The 19,005-nt window shown below is 46.2% G+C and overlaps 1 protein-coding gene across 1 annotated transcript in view; it reads right to left on the bottom strand.

The window, feature by feature from the left end:
- The window catches only part of LOC8052190 (hemocytin), a 166,826-nt gene that overhangs the window by 42,813 nt on the left and 105,008 nt on the right, over positions 1 to 19,005 (bottom strand). Inside the window, exons 52-55 of the mRNA XM_042294055.1 lie at positions 11,784 to 11,943; positions 3,053 to 3,169; positions 2,916 to 2,957; positions 2,504 to 2,623 (exon numbers count right to left, since the gene is read on the bottom strand). Coding sequence (XP_042149989.1) covers positions 2,504 to 2,623; positions 2,916 to 2,957; positions 3,053 to 3,169; positions 11,784 to 11,943 — 439 coding nt within the window. The remainder of the gene's footprint in view (positions 1 to 2,503; positions 2,624 to 2,915; positions 2,958 to 3,052; positions 3,170 to 11,783; positions 11,944 to 19,005) is intronic.

Genomic DNA, 19,005 nt, shown 5'->3' with positions numbered 1-19,005 from the left:
AACTAGGTCTTAAATTTAGTCAAGAAAAATCGGCAGTGATGATTTTTAATGATAAAGATGGTGGCGAGCATAGGATACAAGAGGTCATGTTGGAGGTAGTGGATAAGTACAGGTATCTTGGGGTATGGATAAATAATGGTGTTGAGTATCTAACGGAGCATGAAAAACATGTAGCGATGAAAGGTAGCAGGAATGCAGCCGTCATGAAACATAGGGCTCTGTGGAATTACAGTAGGTATCAAGTGGTGAGGGGGATTTGGAAAGGGGTCATGGTTCCCGGCCTGACCTTCGGCAATGCGGTCCTGTGCATGAGACCAGATATTCAAGCAAAGTTAGAAATTAAACAGCGGGGCGTAGGTAGGCTTGCTTTGGGAGCTCATGGAAATACGCCGAATCAGGGGGTACAAGGCGACATGGGATGGACGTCATTCGAGGGCAGGGAAGCTAGCAGCAAGATAGAATTTGAGGAGCGTTTGAGGGAAATGGAGGAAGAGCAGTGGGCTAGGAAAGTTTTCAGTTATTTGTACATGAGGAATGTAGATACCAAATGGAGAAAGCGAACTAGAAAATTATCAAGCAAATATTTGGGCGGCAGTGGGGGCGCCAACCAGGAATTACGGGTTAAGAAAAGGATAAAAGAAACAGAGAAGGGTCTGTGGGAAACGGGTATGCAGACAAAACCAGCACTGGAGACGTACAGAATGTTCAAACAGGAAATTTGCAAAGAAAATATCTACGATAATTCTAGGGGAAGCTCTTTGTTGTTTGAGGCCAGGACAGGAGTATTGCGGACTAAGACGTACCGGGTTAAGTACCAGGAGATGGACACTTTATGTAGTGTGTGTGGGGAGCAGGAGGAAATGGCTGAACACTTAATACTTTTCTGTAAAGGGCTTCACCCAACAGTTAACAGTGACCGGGCGGATTTAATCAAAGCATTGGGTTTTAAAGACAGTGAAGGAAAAATAGACTTTACACGGGTAGAAATAACCAAGCGGAGGTTATCAGACTGGTGGCTAAAATCGAGGCAGGGGTGAGATTTAATCTTGGAATTCAAAACATATAATTAGATTTATAATGTTGGCTAGGTGGCGCAAGCCACCGCCTGATTCACAGGGTTTAGCCAGATCCATCCATCCATCCATCCGGAGTCGGACGGACGCGGTAGAGAAGGGTCGCCATGTCGCCATCGCCCAAGTTGGCGTCGTTATGAAAATGTCAAAACTACAGCTGCGCTTCTTTGGACCTAACTGTACACACACCATGGTGGCGGCGGTGAACTTCGAGGATGGAAAGATGCAGTTCAGCCATCGGAGGGCACCCAGGAAAGACCGGACGGAAGAGAAAACGCCGCGGAGAGCACAATGGCGAAAATGGCGGGAGGTCTACCTCGAAAATGTTCGACTGTTGTGACAGAGATTGCAAGGTGGGAGCGCTACCGCATCTTATCAGGACTTCACCTGCGCAACGCAGGATCACGGGTGAGCACCTTTCTTCACGCGATGGGAAGAGAAGCTGAGGACGTCTTCACTAACAGACGCCAGCGGCCGATCTTCCTTCATCTCATGAATACCACCTCTGAAAAAGCGATTCAACCATCGCAAGCAAGTGGCTAAACCCGGAGGGTGTACGTCACCGAACCTATTTATTTCCATTCTCCAAGTTTTTGACAATAAATTCTTGTCATCCTTCCATTTTGTGCCGTGTTTCATTGTTGCTGGAGTTGGTACCAACTCCAACTGGGACCAATTCCAGCTGGGACCAACTCCAACTGGGACCAGTTGCAACTGGGAATTGTTCCATAAACCAGTTGCAACTGGGACCAACTGGTCCCAGTTGGGCGACTTCAACTGGGACCAGTTGTAACTGAGAATTGTTCCATAAACCAGTTGCAACTGGGACCAACTGGTCCCAGTTGAAAATTTTCGCCTGGGTATCATTACGAGGCCTTTCAGGCATAGGTCATAGGAACACGAGCGTTATTAAAAACGTCATCCAGAAATTCGCTTTGTCAAAACTAATATGTGTTTTCCTCCAAGTGACAACGTTCAAGATACATGCTGTTTAGTTGGATTTTTAAATTCCAATTCACATTGTAAATTTATGTTAAAAGGTGGGAACAGCGCAGGAAAAAACCGACGAAGGACGAGTAGAAGAAGTGCACAAACACAGCGCTGACTAACAACTGAATGTTTATTTTCAAGCGAACGAGAAAGTAAACACTGGGTGTGGAAAGGAAAAAACACAGAAGCTTTCCACACCCAGTGTTTACTTTCTCGTTCGCTTGAAAATAAACATTCAGTTGTTAGTCAGCGCTGTGTTTGTGCACTTCTTCTACTCGTCCTTCGTCGGTTTTTTCCTGCGCTGTTCCCACCTTTTAAGATGCTTAACCAACTCGCCCAACTCTCTGCCGTGTAAATTTATGCCCACTAATACTAAGAAAACTGAACATGGTGCTACAGAAATATGTAAAACAAAAGGTGAAGGTGTAGGCAACACTTACCGGTAACAGAAAACTGCCTCGATTTTTTGTCCTGCAGAAGTATGTGGTCGCAGATCTCGTAGCGAAACTCCTGGCCATCAAACGTCTTCACCGAGTTGCCCGCAACCATACAGATCCCAGCTGCAACCCAAATTAAGTGGCCTTGTAAAATAAGCTTCACAGAAAATGGCTGATAAGATTGGACAAACCACAAACCAGGGAAGTTAAAGCGTCGGCTACTAGAGTGTTAACTTCGCCTAAAACAGACCCATGCTTTACATTTTATTATTAGTGGTAAAAGAAACTTTGCATATATATTAGCTTTTCGCCCTTTGAGCCGTTTGCATTGACTGATGAACGGCAAATATTGTGTTGAAAAATGACGCATTCCCGCTAGTGAGAGAAATTATATGTTACATGTTTAACATCTCACCATTGGCCAAAACCTTGCACACATCCTCATCGCCTTCGGGCACTGTAAGAGACGATTGTAAAGAGTCAATGACAGCACGTGCCGCACAGATTAAGACTGGTTCTTAGTACAATAGAGCGCATGTATGCAAAGCATACCACAAACGTATTCCGGGCATCGGGCATTGCGGTCCATCTTCGGGTACTGGCCCTTCGGACAGTTTGGTTTCTTTGCCGTCGGGCAGGGAGATATGGCGGGCGGGTGTCCCTGTGGCTCTGAAGAAGAAAGACGTACAAACATAATTAAACAACCGCCTTGCTTTCTGCCGTGGGCAACTGTAGCGACACTTCATATTTAATAATAATAATACCGGTGTGTGAATATTCAAGTTTTAAATTCGAATCAAATAATGGTAATGGTTGTCCAAATAATTAAAATCGACGTTCAAATTCCTGTATTCGATTTTCTGAATCATTCAATTAATCAAATATCAGTAGTACTGCTGGTAAAACTTCAGGTTCATGCTATTCCTATAGTCCCAAAAGGCTTGTGTTGGATCTATGTCAAGCCTGGATTTTAGAGTTCCTGACTAGGGAACCGTTTCGACAGAATGTAATTCGTTTCCTGTGCTCCTCGAACGAAGTGATTATGCTCCCAGCTCCTTACATGCGCCCAACGCAAACCTATCCATGCATGTTGCCATTTTGGATTCGAGGGCCTTTCATCACCTGCAGCCAACGTTACCTAGCACCCAATTTGGTACACTATAAACCAATTCTTGGTTGTTACGTCCCTAATATGACAAACTACCATAAAATTTAAAATTGCACTGATAACTGACCAACTGAACCATTCTCTTTTGCTAACCCGTCGCAACCCGCGCAAGACGTCACCTGGTGTCTTTTTTTTAAATGGAACATTAAATGTGATATTTTTTGTGCAGCACTTCCTTTCTAGCTGTAACACAAAACACATGTGCATAGGCAGGAGGGTGATAAAAGTATAACTTGAGAAGGAAGAACAAAATTAGGAACGTCCCCCAAGGGGAATCGAACCCAAGATCTGAACATATTTTTTGCACAATGCTCAACCACTGTGCAAAGGGGGAGACTTATGAAGCGATATAGTTATTTTGCGCTGTTCTCATCATCGCGCGGATCGCAGGACAAGGCGCTCGCTGGATGTGCTGCAGTCTTTTTCGCAAGGCCTCGCAAAATGAAGGGGTTATCTGAAAAATGAAAGATGTCTCTACTCACTACTCAAAAGTGTTTTCTTACCTTTATTTTGACAACCTTGTCGGAACCTTTTTATTTTGCCTATGTATCTCTCTAGTGTTTATACCAGTCTACAGTGATTGACTATCTCTATCCGTGCCATGTACAAAGTGATCAACTACCCCCACCGGTCAACTATGATTGTCTATCTGTGCAAGTTTGCTACATACCACCTCTCCCGGGCCACGTCCCACAAGCATACTACAATTTTGACGGGTCAGAAAATCTCAAAAACGAACTTATGAAAGAGGAGTAATAATGATAATAATATTTATTATTATTATTATTATTATTAAAGCATAAAATGATTTTAACGCTACGTCTAGCTCCCCCAAACCCAAAAGATTTTCGGATTAGGGGAGGGGAGCTTCACAATCCCAAAATCTGTTCCGTCCATCCATCCGTGCATTTTCCACTCAATTTTGCGGGAAAGGGAGCGTCACGTGACCTATACGTCAACTCAATTTCCACGCTAAAAGGGAAAATACACGCGTCGTGACTAGGGATGTCGCGAACCACCCCAGGTTCGATTTCGAAAGGTTTCGATATTTGCGAAGCGAACTGAGGTTCGATTTCGAAAAATTTCGATCTTTTCGTACCGACCGAGGTTCGAATTCGAAAAATTCGCAACTTTCGATCACGGTGGAGTTTCGATTTCGAAAAGTTCGAAGCTTTCACGGTTTCTAAAATTTCGGATTCGAATATTTCGAATATGTTTTTACTTCAGGTTCGATAAATTCGATTATTTCGAAATTCTTTGGAAATAAAATTCGAAAACTTCGAACGCTTCGAATTTTTATAGACATGAAGTTCGAACAATTCAAAGATTTCGAATTTCTTTCTGCAAAAAGTTCGAAAAGTTCGAAGGTTTCGATTTTCTTTTATCGCTGAATTCAAAAAAAAAAAACAAAAAAACCTCGAAGATTTTGATTTTTTTTTTTAGTCCAAGTTTTCAAAGTTCGAAGTCCGGTTTTCAAGTTCCTTCACAGTTTGTTTCAAATAACGTTTTCACGACTCACTGGTTTTCACAAAATCAAGTTTAGAAAAGTTAGGGTGTGATATCTAGATTCTGCGAAGTTGGTCAGGCAATTAAATGAGACGACGAGTGTCCCGGATGTGCTGGAATATTTGGCAGTGCAGAGTGACGTCTGACCATAGATCAGTAATTGTGACTGCCAGCCCGGGGGGGGGGGGGGGGGGGGGGGGGTGTCTTTAACCTGCATCACGCAGTAGTGATCACACGAACACACTGTTTTAGGAGACTCATCCAGTTTGAAACGGCCAGGGGCGACCAGTAGGTTGAGGCTCAGAAAAACGTTGTAGCAGCCTGGCAAACTACCTCGCCACCCCTTGCACGCTGGTAGTAATTCGATCGAACGCTGCTCGAATGACGCTGGCATTTAGTAAGTTAAGTTTGTAATTGTCCTGGATGTTTATTTTCTGGGACGGAGGAATCGCCTCGCAAAAAGCCGACACAACTCGAGGTCGAGGAGCGTTCTACCATACGAGTGGCGTCGGAAGAGGAAAAACGGGGGGAAAGAGGGTAGCGGGGGGGGGGAGGGGGGGCTTCAGTTTCCTTCCCCCCTTCCAGATATTTCGGACTGTTAAAGAAAACAATACGGGGAAAGAGGACGTGGTCGAGCTAATTTTAATCTGAAATTATTTACGCACATGTATAGCTACTGTTGCTCTTCACTGCATAAAAGATTGCGTAGATGGTCATTGTTAGAAACTCGTTGTCAGAAGGCGCTACTCGTCACATGCTTAGTGGTTCGGAAGTTCAAAGCTATGTCTTTTCAACCTAAATACCTGTGTCAATGGTAAAAAAAAAAAAAAAAGGAATAAATGCGGGGATAAAAAGCTGGAGAAAAAAAAAAGTACCAAGAATTCGCCGGAAGTGTTGTATTCTTGCATATTCAGAGGTTCAGAACTTTGAAACAAGTTTCTTTTACCAAAATGTGTACAGGCTAAAAGAAACACGTCCCAGTAACGTGAAGCGAAAAAAAAAAAATGTTTTCTTTTAATGACGTGCTGAACTTTAACACTATTAGAAATCTTCTCCCATGAGTTAATTACGTGAAAAAACAATAAATACATCATTTCGTATTCTGCAGATGGCAATGATATGTACTGCCCGTGGTGTTAATTTAAATGCGATACCTCAAACAACTTAGACGAAAATAAATATCAAGTTTAGGGCATACTTGCATGTAGATACATGTTTGGACATTTCTTCGAAACTTGCGTTGAATAACAATAATCACATCTTAAGACGGCACTTACCTAGGCTATACATAGATCATTCTTTAAAAAAGTATAACATCTCTACCATAAATAGCTTCGGTTACAGCGCGCTTCAAATCTGGCACAAACGATAATCGTCAAAAACCCGTCGTCCTTCCTCGCCCCTTCGGGAATTTCTTTCTTTAAAACTAAGCATGCCAGAACATTGAAACAAACGGCATTGTCTTTCGTAAGGAACGCAGCACCGCGTGCAAAAGTTCGAGAAAAAAAGTTTACGAATGTACCTCACTACTTGAATACAAATGAAACCGTCCGCCGGTCTTTCGAAGTTCGACGAACGTCGAACTTTTACCCTAAAAGTTCGAAGTCCGTCGAACTTCTGACTTTTCAGGATTCGAAAGTTCGAAACTTTTCGAATTCTCTTGATAAATAAGTTCGAAAGTTCGAAATTCATTGAATTTTTTGGTCAGTTAAGTTCGGAAGTTCGACAAGCATCGAACTTTGCAGCGCAATAACTTCGAAAGTTCGAAAAAGATCGAATTTTCTAGCGTAATAAGTTCGACGGTTCGAAAAGCGTCGAACTTCTTAGCTTAACAAGTTCGAAAATTCGACTTCCGTCGAATTTTACGATGTAGACAATTCGAAAAATCGAAATCTTTCGAACCTTTCGAACCGCTTGATTCGATCATCGAAACTTCGATTCGAAAAAAGTTCGCGGCATCCCTAGTCGTGACTGAGACAGCAATTCAGTTTCCCGCTAAATTTAGCGGGAAAATATATGTCACGTGACACACCAATACCCTCACCATCTTCCTTTAATGCATTTTATGCATTATAGCACTTTGAAGGTAAAAGTCGCTGCCAATTATTATTATTATTATTATTATTATTTACTTTATTTTATCCACTATGATGAAAAGACAGGAAATGAAACAGCCGTGCGCAGTTTCAGTCTTTGAACCCCTGCAATGGTCAGCTGCAAGCGTGCAGAAAATACTCAAGACATAAATATTGACCAAAAGGAACGACTGAAATTTATTTTGGAATTTATTTTAAAGGAGGAAAGAAAATATGAATAATTGAAATAACTGTGCCACATTTGAAGAAAAAAAAAGATAGAGGAACAAGAATATATAAAGCATTAAAACAAGTGCAAATCTTTAGACGGAGTAGATACTAATAACGCAAAGAGTATTTAACGAATGTGGGAGAGTACGCTCGGAGTGTTGACTGTTTTGAATCAACTGTTGGAAACGATGTGATCCTCTCCTGCTTGGATGATAAAAAACACCTGCAATATTCCTAAAAAAAAAAAAAAAAAGTTGCGCATTTGGATGCTATATATTGTTCGCTGAGCGACCATCCTCCAGTTCTTTTTGTGACGCAAAGGATAGGCCAGTCAATGTCCTCTCAACAACGCGATTGTATTGATCCCTCTTAGAACAAGTGCTCAATCGGTGTTCATAAAACTAGTAAACATTAACTTAAGGTTTTATATAGCTCAGCAGCAATTCTATAACATACACCAATTTGCACCATCTGATGCGTAGCAAAGAAACATATCTTTAGCCATGCCACCCTTTCTGGCTTGGTCTTCTGGGACGACACCTATAATCGGTGACAGGTAACCGTTCCGGGGAACCTCTCCCCACCTCTTTCCATTTTAGCAGAGCGAATGCAGGAGAGGAGGCGACCTCCTCTCCAGCGTTCGCTCTACTTAAGTAGAAAGAGGGGGAAGAGCTTACCATGAACTCTTAATGTGCCACCGGACGAATGGACGGACGGGTGTTAATAGGTAGCTTTCGTAGATCGTTTTCGCCGTCCCGCAGTGCTCTCCGCAACCCGCTACGATATCCGGAACTCTACAGTCAAGGCTATCGGCGCGCGGGCGCAGTAGCGGCTTCTTTGTTGCGGAGGGGTTAGGGGAGGGGGAAACGCGGTCTACGAAAATTCCCTAATGTCTATACCCTTTCTAACGGACAGTAGGTTGCGCCACCTAGCCTAAGTATAAAAGACGAAACATATGATTCCTCCCGCCGATCTAAGTCAATTTTTCGCCCCTAACTATCGCCAGGCAGTGTGGGATATCACCAAGATGACTTTTGGGGGATCGGGCAAAAAAAAACCAAGCTTTTTCCTTTCGGCGAGTGAGTTGCCAATTTTCCTCTGGTGTCGGCGTTACCCCAGCACCGGACCCACAGAAGGTTGAGACTTTGGGCCGGAGCCAAGCTGGAGGGAGTCCCAATTTTTCTCTGTCCTGCCTGTGCTAGCTAGTTGTGCACCATTCAATTTTCCCTAGATAATTTTCATCAATCTTCTAATCGCCTCTTTGTGACTGTAATCCTTTTCTCTTCCGTCCTTCCATCGTCGCCAACAAAACCCAGGGCCCCGGCCAGACCCGTTACCTCTTCAGGGAGGGCAGGGCGAAGCCTTGTGCACTTCAAAACCAAGTGCTCTTAGTGTCTCGCTATCATTATGGCAGGTGGCACGCAATGTGTCTGTCTCCTGCACGTCCTCAAAACTCCCATCCTCAGTAAGGACAGAACCGAGCGGGTTGGTATATATGATTAAACTTGAGGAAGAAAACGAGAAAGGACGGACAACCACAAACTTCTAACTAGCAACAACATTTATTGACACCAAGACTTTGCTTATATAAACAGGAAAAAGAGAGGGTGAAATAAGGCGGAAAGAAGGAGCACTATGCTGTGTGTGTGTGTGGGGGGGGGGGGGGGGGGGGGGAGGGGGGTGGCACAAAGTTCTGAGCTAAGAAATTTTATCTCTTTCCCTGAAAGGGCAATGGAAGGGGAACCGATGTTACAAGAATCGGGGGTCACACCTCGAGGTATGGTCGGGAGATAATAGAAGCCTTCGCCATGAGTCGATCCAAGGACAACATCCGTTCCCCCTCCACTTTTGGGGAAAGAGATAAGATTCCTTAGTTCCAGAGCTTTCTCCCCTACCCTCCCCCCCCCCTCTCTCTCTCTCTCCCTTCCTCCCTCCCTCCCTCCCCCCCCACCCGTTCCCGCGACAGTGACGTACCAAATACTTTTCGTCCAAATACTTACTAGTACAGTATTTGGACGTACGAGCCTCGACGGCATAGTGCTCCTTCTTTCCACCTTTCTTCACCCTCTCATTTTCCTGTTTATAACTTACAAGCAAACTCTTGGTGTCAATAGATGTTGTTGCTAGTTGGAAGTTTGTGGTTGTCCATCCTTTCTCGTTTTGTTCCTCGAGTTTAATTCTCCCTTTCTCGCCTCAAACAGTAAAGAATAATTAATTGTGAAACATAGTTTCCTTTCTTATGTCCTGTACATTGTTAGAGCTGATATTTCCTGCATTCTTTTACCTGCCACATTTTTCTTTCTGCCTCTTTCACTCTCTTCCCACTGAAGTCTGCTCAGCCCCAAGTAGGTATTTAAATGTAAGCTTTCGGGTTCGGTTCGTCAATTTTGTGTTCAAACTTTTCATGCATAAATACTTGAATACCTCCCGTGCCCACCGCGTATCATCCATTTCGGTCAACCTTTGTTCAAATTTCAATTTAGCTACTAGAGGACCAGCCCATGTCCTTAAGCTTCTCTACTCCCTCATTTGGTGTCTTTCCGTATGCTCCCAGTGCACGTGTCCCAGTGCCAATCTGCCTACACTTCTTTGTCGAATTTCTAATCCCGATTGAACCTCTGATTTCATGCGCAGTGCCCCATTACTATTAATAGCAAGTCCAAAGTGCTCGATTTGTTATGTCGCCTGTCACAGGCCAGCACCGCGGTGCTCGCGTCAATCCCCCTCAACGCGCAGTACAAGCGGTCACGGGACTCACGGCCACGCGCTCGGGTTGGTGATGCTCCGAACGGGCTCTGCGTCAGACAGTGCAGCGATTGGGCATGACCTCCAAGCCGCACGTGCAAAATGCGATATCGGCGCAGCGGAACGCGAGGAGGAAAATGCCATTCAAATGTCACCATAGAGAGCGCGCAGGGAGCGCGCGATGACGAAGGGGCCAAGCGCGCGCCGTCATTGGGTGAGATCGGGGAAAACGAAAGCGCGTTAACCAATTGCGTTAACGCGTTTGAGGGTGAAGGAACGCACGAAGTTCGCAAGGAGCAGACGAGCTTGCACGGGTCCTCGCGTCCAGTCCATCTGCCGCGTTTGATTATCGTCCTCCCGGGCGAGGCTCGCGACTACGTCATCAACGAAGGAGGGGCGGAACGAAATAATTCTCTTTTGTCCCTCGAAATTACACGTCGATAAATAAGCCTTCGGTTCAGTGGCGTTTTCTTTTTTTTTTTTTTTTGGCCCTTTTTAGGTTTCGTCGCCTGCCAGTGCCAGCGTTATTAGCTAGGCCAACCTAGGCGACGTAAAGCCTCAACGAGCCACTACTACTGGCGTTTATAGTGTAGGCATATTAGGCCGGTATGTTTACGTAGAGTGTACAACATGCAAACGCAATATCGTTTCAAAACTCCCGTTATATATATATTTTTTTAATTGATTTTCATTGTGATGGCAGTTTTTGTAATCTTGCTCTCAGACGTAGTTACTCGGAGCGTCATTTTTTGAGCTTGTCTTCAGATCGCGGGCATCTTTGTTTGCCGTATCTTTTGGCGCGCGTCGTGCATTCTTCGGCTATTGTTCACGTCTGATAAAGAGTTTTAGATTAGCATTTTGGTCACCGCGGTAACGGAGCTCGTGCTATCACACCGAAACACAGACTGAAGCACGCGCCGGGCGACGCCCACAGTCCGCAGCGTGCGCTGTTCAGAAACTCGCCAATACGGGTCAAAAAAAAAAAAAAAAACTTTTTTTTTATTTTGCATGTTGTACATTTTTAGAAACCCCTACATAAATGCTTCTCCGCAATACACACACACACACACGCAAAAAAAAAAAAAATGCCATATTTAGACAATGAGCCAAACCAGCGCAGTGTCCGTAGCAAAAGGCGTGATGGCCCAACTCGAGCTAAACTGACAAAAAGAACATCGATTACTGGGGTGTCGAGTAACGCGTCGCGAGACAAACACTTCCCGCACTCCGTTTCACATCAATTCGGAACGCAGCCGACGGCAGCCAATCCGAAGAACCGAAATTGCACCATCACGGCGCTCGTCTTTGTTTGCTGGCACCTGCTAAACCGAGCGCGCGGAATCACGCCGCGTTCGCTGCACACCACCAACACCGCTGACTGTGGACACCTGCCTGGCGTCTGATATTCCGCAGAAGATAGTGAAGTCTGCATGCGGACGCTCAGGACGAATTCCACGGTAGACAGAAGACCCGCAGAAGGCGTTTATTGAAAGAAAGCATTCCACCGAAGGTAAATGACAAAAGAGCGGTTTGGGGGCATGACGCCGCTGGGGCTCACCGTTTGCGCAGTCTTGCTCGTCGTCGGGGCAGTCCTTGACCCCGTTGCACCACTTGAACTCATCGATGCACTCGTTGGACGTCTGGCAGAGGCGTTGTCCAGGCGGGCAGAACTCGCACTTGCAGTTGCAGTCGCGATCGAACGTGGAGCGTTTGCCCTCCTAGACGACGAAAGAAAAAAGAATGTTCACACACAACTGTACCGCACAGTGAATGAAAAATCCGTCCTTCGGTCACCCGTAAGGCGGCAGTGGTGAGTATCTATAAACGCGCAGTTGCCGATCTTGCAACGCGTCAGTGCGGTCTTCTGATGTCTTGGCGCGCCAGCACGGAAAGAGCAAAGTACAGAGTGACGACTGTTTTGGATTAACGAGCCTGTGTGCCCTCATCGACAGTGTTAGCGCGAATAAGCCATCGCCGGTTTTCACCGTATTCGTCTCAGTATTGAATGACTGTCAAAAAAAAAAAATAGTGAAGGAAAGTGCCTTGTTGTGTAACTTTACCTAAGTGCTAAATTTCGATGTCCGCCAGTAATATTTCGAGGCAGAGTGCGAAGAAGCGCAGACGTCGTGTTCGCGCAGCCTACCTTTCACTTCAATGTCACCTAAAAGACAAATGCAGTATTAAACTAAGCTTTGCACTCTAAAACAATTGACTGTGAGTCTACTTCCCCTCAGAGCCGTATGAGGTTCAGTCAGTTCAGTCCCTGCTATCTGCGGAGCAGTTTCAACGAATCACAAGGCCCCATGGTAGGATCATGAACCAAAATGCGAATCGTGCAGGGAAAAATGATCAAGCGAAACGTCATCATGGTGTAATACGCCAAAACAACAGGGACAGACAAAACGAAGGTAGAACTAGACAGGACGCGGCGTAACTTTCAACTGAATTGTTTATTTAGAAGACAGAATTTAGGAAAAATATAATATAAAAGCAGGCACACGTGGCAGAACAACAGATAAGGTCCAAAAACACACCCCCCTCAAATGCCAGCGTCATTGGTTCTTCAAATAGTAGAATTCTTTATCAGTCAATGACAAAGAGGGAGCGCTTATGCAAGTATTGTCGTGGTGGGACCTAATCAGGAAAGCTTCATGAATTTCTCTTGCCGTTTTTGTTTTATAATGGCCCATGACACAGGTGTCACCAAAGATGGGGCTGCACTTTTCAGAGTTGGGCCCGCAATCGCAACGGTCACAATGAACCGCTAAGTGGCCAGAAGGGGACTGTCTGATCGCTAACGCATGCTCTCTGACCCTATCATTAATGCATCTCCCCGTCTGGCCAACGTACACCTTACCACATGACAAGGGGATTTTATACGTGACACTGGTAGCGCACTCGCGGAACTTGGTGACATGTCGTTTTTTGCATGACTCTCGTGTCACATCCGATTCGTCTCCTAATCGGCTTATCCTCTTACACAGCGAAGAAAGTTTGTTCGGTGCTGAAAAAACGACTGGTATGTCAAAGCGATGGGCCACCTTCTTCAGATTGTGGGACATCTTATGTATGTACGGTAGGACAACAGGCCTACCTACTCTCTTAGGAGCCCTTTCGCACACTGCGCTGTTGTCTTTTCTCATCTTTTTTGCTAAGGTCTCTGAAACATCTCGAAGAACATGACGGGGGTACCCTGCCGCTTCAAGTCTGCTGAGTTGAGAATGAAAACTGTTGTTCATCCTGTGGGGGCATGATTTCTTTAGCGCAGCCCTTAGGCAAGATGAAGCAATGCCCCTCTTCACTAACTTGGAATGCGCCGAGCTGAATGGAAGCATTCCTTTCTTGGAACGGGGCTCATACGCCCAGCAGGTGTGCTCCGCTCCGAAATATATCCCAAGATCCAAAAACTGCAGCCGACCACAGACCGACGTCTCGTGGGTGAATTTTAAGCCGAAAGCGCAGCTTGCGAACAATTTTAAGAAACCGGTGATTGCTTGATCATCCGCAATTACAGGGCGGGAAACACACACCAAATAATCGTCTACGTAACGAAAAATTTTTACATGTTCCTTTTGCTTTGTGTGTTTCCCGCCCTGTAATTGCGGATGATCAAGCAATCACCGGTTTCTTAAAATTGTTCGCAAGCTGCGCTTTCGGCTTAAAATTCACCCACGAGACGTCGGTCTGTGGTCGGCTGCAGTTTTTGGATCTTGGGATATATTTCGGAGCGGAGCACACCTGCTGGGCGTATGAGCCCCGTTCCAAGAAAGGAATGCTTCCATTCAGCTCGGCGCATTCCAAGTTAGTGAAGAGGGGCATTGCTTCATCTTGCCTAAGGGCTGCGCTAAAGAAATCATGCCCCCACAGGATGAACAACAGTTTTCATTCTCAACTCAGCAGACTTGAAGCGGCAGGGTACCCCCGTCATGTTCTTCGAGATGTTTCAGAGACCTTAGCAAAAAAGATGAGAAAAGACAACAGCGCAGTGTGCGAAAGGGCTCCTAAGAGAGTAGGTAGGCCTGTTGTCCTACCGTACATACATAAGATGTCCCACAATCTGAAGAAGGTGGCCCATCGCTTTGACATACCAGTCGTTTTTTCAGCACCGAACAAACTTTCTTCGCTGTGTAAGAGGATAAGCCGATTATGAGACGAATCGGATGTGACACGAGAGTCATGCAAAAAACGACATGTCACCAAGTTCCGCGAGTGCGCTACCAGTGTCACGTATAAAATCCCCTTGTCATGTGGTAAGGTGTACGTTGGCCAGACGGGGAGATGCATTAATGATAGGGTCAGAGAGCATGCGTTGGCGATCAGACAGTCCCCGTCTGGCCACTTAGCGGTTCATTGTGACCGTTGCGATTGCGGGCCCAACTCTGAAAAGTGCAGCCCCATCTTTGGTGACACCTGTGTCATGGGCCATTATAAAACAAAAACGGCAAGAGAAATTCATGAAGCTTTCCTGATTAGGTCCCACCACGACAATACTTGCATAAGCGCTCCCTCTTTGTCATTGACTGATAAAGAATTCTACTATTTGAAGAACCAATGACGCTGGCATTTGAGGGGGGTGTGTTTTTGGACCTTATCTGTTGTTCTGCCACGTGTGCCTGCTTTTATATTATATTTTTCCTAAATTCTGTCTTCTAAATAAACAATTCAGTTGAAAGTTACGCCGCGTCCTGTCTAGTTCTACCTTCGTTTTGTCTGTCCCTGTTGTTTTGGCGTATTACACCATGATGCAAAACCAACTAGCCCAACTAGCCATCCTCATTCGAAACGTCATGTTAATTGTTTCTGCACATACCGTTTTTTTTTTTGTTTTTTTTTTTTTTGTCGATACAGTTTACTACGGGAAAGAAGGGACCATTGAGCCAATCAAAGTCCCACGAAATATCCTGCGAGTTGTTTCTAAAGTTCAGCATCCGCCACAAGACCTTGAACCGCTTGAACTATGCAGACAAGGCTGGCGGCACGCATGTGCAGCTGCGGCTAACGTCCCTGGATATTTTTCGTCGAGGGACTTTAGCTGCGGCGCTTTTTCCCCGGATACTGTAGCGGAGGGGAAAAACGGTCTACTACGATTCCCTATCAACCTGTTTTCTTGTTTAAAGTTTGTCTGACTTTTCCAAGAACATGCATCACCACCACTAACCAAATCTGTCTTGTTGCCGAGGCGCTGTAGAGTACGGCAGTTAAGAAATACAGGGCGTGGCTTATATATTCTTGTCGTCGGCGACTCCAGGTTTCAGACTCTCGACACGCAACGCGGTTGAAAGGGAAGGCAAAGCAAGAGTTACCGCATTGGCCGAGACGCTGCTGCAGGCGAGCGCCAGGACACAGACAACAAGAGCCAAACTTCGCCATGGCGCACTGGAGGAAGGCGACGACACACACGCGGAGCGCGCACACGCGAGACGTCGTACGCTTCTCATTTCTGAAAGATCTCCTCACGGTCGGAGCAACCACTCCTTTGTAATCTCGCTCACGGAAAGCGAGAGCAAAGAAACGAAAAAGAAAAAGAAAAAAAAAACACACACACACACACAAAAGTACGGCTCGGTTTTTGTCAAGATAGGGATTGGTCGAGTACCGGTCGGAAACGAGCGTCTTTCCGAGATAAGGAGGTGCTCTAAGATTTACGGTTGACGAATGCCACGTGACTAAAACCGAGTAAACGGCGCGAGTAAACTCCGCTCGAAAGACGTTAGCGCGGCGGCGAATGACCTACAGTTGGACGTTACCTACAGTTCGTAAAACGGAACCGCTATCGCTGCTTTATGAGCGGCGTGGTGAGTCGATGCGGTGCAATGACGTGCGTTTCATTCTTCGCCTGCAACCGCACAGCATCCTTTTTGGTTTGCATTGTCGACAAACGAGAATGCGAATTCTACGAAGACATGTTTATGGTAATCGAAACTCCAGAGCGCGCGGAGCTTGACACCATCTCTGTTTCACCTTATGATTGACCACAGAAGACGCTATAAGCCATCCTAACCAATCCGGTGCTTCTGAGCGTACCTAGTGACTCAACGCACTGCGCTCTTCGCTGTTCTTATCTAGAATGTCACGTGACACTCACGTGGCATTGGACTGGCTCCGATGGCTCGTAGCGTCTGTAGCGGTCCATCATAAAACAAAAAGGACTATAAACGGTTTTTTTTTTTATACATATATATTTCTGGTGTGTTGGGGCAGACGCGTGCGTAGGAAGGGTTTCGTACTTTGTTCGCAACACCGCGATTCACGTACACGGATACACGAGAAGGTGAACTTCGATCGGTTGTCGGTACAAGCGTGAGTGAGACCTTCAACCATCCAGCAGCGATCTCGCTGAGTCGACAACCTGCGATACTATAAAAAATAATATTCGTGACGGCTAGAGGCCTGGATCATGAACCAGTCACAGAATAAAGTTACTCGCTGTGCTCGGGCACGATAATTGTTTAGTAATAAAGCGTCTAAGCGGCACAGCTGACGCGAACAAAAACAATGACACTTTCCCGCGTCTCGACCAGTCAGATTATCGACGAACATCGAATTCTACTCCCGAAGTTTGTACCCCGGATATGCCGATGCGGCCTATCCGGGGTCGGGATATTCGCCGAGACGGGGTCGGATATTCGCGGTGACGTCAGGTGACCCACTAATCGTTCCAACCAGAGCTCGGCGTTCGGACGTCACCTCCGCGCTCTCGTCTAGTCCTTTCGCTCAATTTCTCGACAGATAATAGAGTTTTAGCACATCGCATTTTCATGCTACGATATTTGTAGCGGGAGTTCGCGCTGCCACTTCGACACATGCTCTGACGCGCGCGCTCGTAGCGGGAGCGAGCCTTTGAAAACGGTCTACTAAACCTCCCTAGTCTTTTAGTGGTGAAGGAAAGTTTAGCGCAAAAACCGGCAATCGAATGTTCGCGTTAACTGTTTTTTAGCTCTTTAGTTTTAACATTGGGAGTGCACTTCCCCGCAATAGGCTTTATTTCCAAGAACTTTTCAAAAGGAGCTCTCTAGCAGCCGCCAGCTTGTGACTGTAGTGACCCCCATCAAATCAGCCAGACGTTTCTGCCAAACGCCTGGGGTGTGGAAACCTAGGGCGCCTTCATGTCCCGCGCAAAGCGATCATGAAAGCACTCTATGGAAACCCGGCCAGCGCGACACGTACTCCACCTGCGTTGTATTGGGCGTTCGCCGACCTTTCTTGGAAGTTTTTACTTTATTTGCCTATTCAGGATTTTGTGTTATCTTCCTCTGTAGAACCAGGGAATACCAGGGCTTGTATCCTGTTTGGCCTTCGCGGGAAATGAATAGGAAACGAACGAAAAAAGCGAACATCGACTGGCCCGCGATGCGGGCCGTTCGACGTTCTTCGAGGATTATATCCGTTGAGATAATTTCCGGAAATATTTCGCGGTCTTCACGAAAAATAGCTGATCGGGTGCGGCGTACTCGTTCGTTCCTTTGCTTCGGTGCTGGCAACGTATAGTAAAACACTCAGTTGGGAAACCCAACCTAGAAACCTGGGCCGCTGGCGTCCACAGAGACCGAGCTAAATACGATAACAGCACCACCCTTTAGCGACGAGTTGAAACAGGAAAGTTGCTTTATATGGCTATTGCTACAGTCACTGAATGTTCCCAGACTACCTAAACTCTCATGCTCGAGGTGTCAAGATGGCGGCTCAATGTTTTTTTTTTTTACTGTGGTCACCATGACCTTTTAGAGAGCATGCTTTTGCGTGAAAGCCAACGAAAAAAAGCTCTTTTTGTAGAAACTTTATTAGAGATTAGTACAAAATTACAGGCGCGTGATGTTTTCTGAAATGTTTAGTTTACAAGGTTTTGCGGCACAATTAATATTGTCTTTATACAACCACGTCCCATCGGTGATTTCAGGTAGCGCGTCCCGACCCGGAGCGTCCTAACTTCGGTAGTAATTCGCGTCGCGTCCGCTTGGGAAACGGGGGTTGGCATCCCTGAAACTACTTCCACTCTATATGTTCCGGAGCCAAAATAGCCGATTAAAGCCAGAATAGAATAGTCACAGCGGACGCCATCGAAATGCGATACTCCCGAAACAACACAAGCAGCCGTGCGGTTCCCCGAGTGCCCGCCGCGGGAGCAATGGCGGCGTTGCGATCGCCATTATCTTCTCGAGTACGGATTGGTGACACTTTTTCAGAGCAGGCTCTATGGCAGTTTCCCAAATGAGTTGTTCTAGTAACGTTGGGTGCTTGGCAAAAAACGAACTCTCTTCAAAACCTACCCAAAAAAAAAGAGTCCGGATCACGCTCCGTGCGATGGTGTATAGGTAATAACCTATACTTCGTTTCAGCTTCGGTCCAGACGCAGCCGATGCTACAAGCGCGAGCATGTGGCCCAGAACAGTGCTTGCACTGCACCAGCGCGCGTGCTTGGCAGGGATGCTGAAAGCCCGGAGCTCGCGCTTGTAGCTTTGGCTGCGTCTGGACCGAAGCTGAAACGAAGTATAGAGGGTTCTAGTGGCAAGAGCGGCGGCCACTGCGTAAAGATTTTGCGCGTAGACGACACCGTAGCGCTGCTGTTCTGTGCCCTAGGAACTGTGGCAAGAGGCTTGAATGAAGAAGAACGAAGCGCCGGCGACACATGCGCTTCATGTCTAGAGCCCAGCGGACATGGCCTCGTCTCGTCCCACCTAAAGTCACTGTCCCTCCTGTCAGCCTCGTCGTCGGCGCTGCTCGGTGTGTACTAGTCTGGTTCGACTGGAGCTTTTCGCGACGCAGAACAAGTGCTAATGTGA

This window comes from Ixodes scapularis, unplaced genomic scaffold, assembly GCF_016920785.2.
Source record: "Ixodes scapularis isolate PalLabHiFi unplaced genomic scaffold, ASM1692078v2 PGA_scaffold5__190_contigs__length_132052651, whole genome shotgun sequence".
NCBI classification, from domain to species: Eukaryota; Metazoa; Arthropoda; class Arachnida; order Ixodida; family Ixodidae; genus Ixodes; species Ixodes scapularis.
Note: the sequence above shows the minus strand (reverse complement) of the source record. Positions and strands in the feature narration are given on the sequence as shown.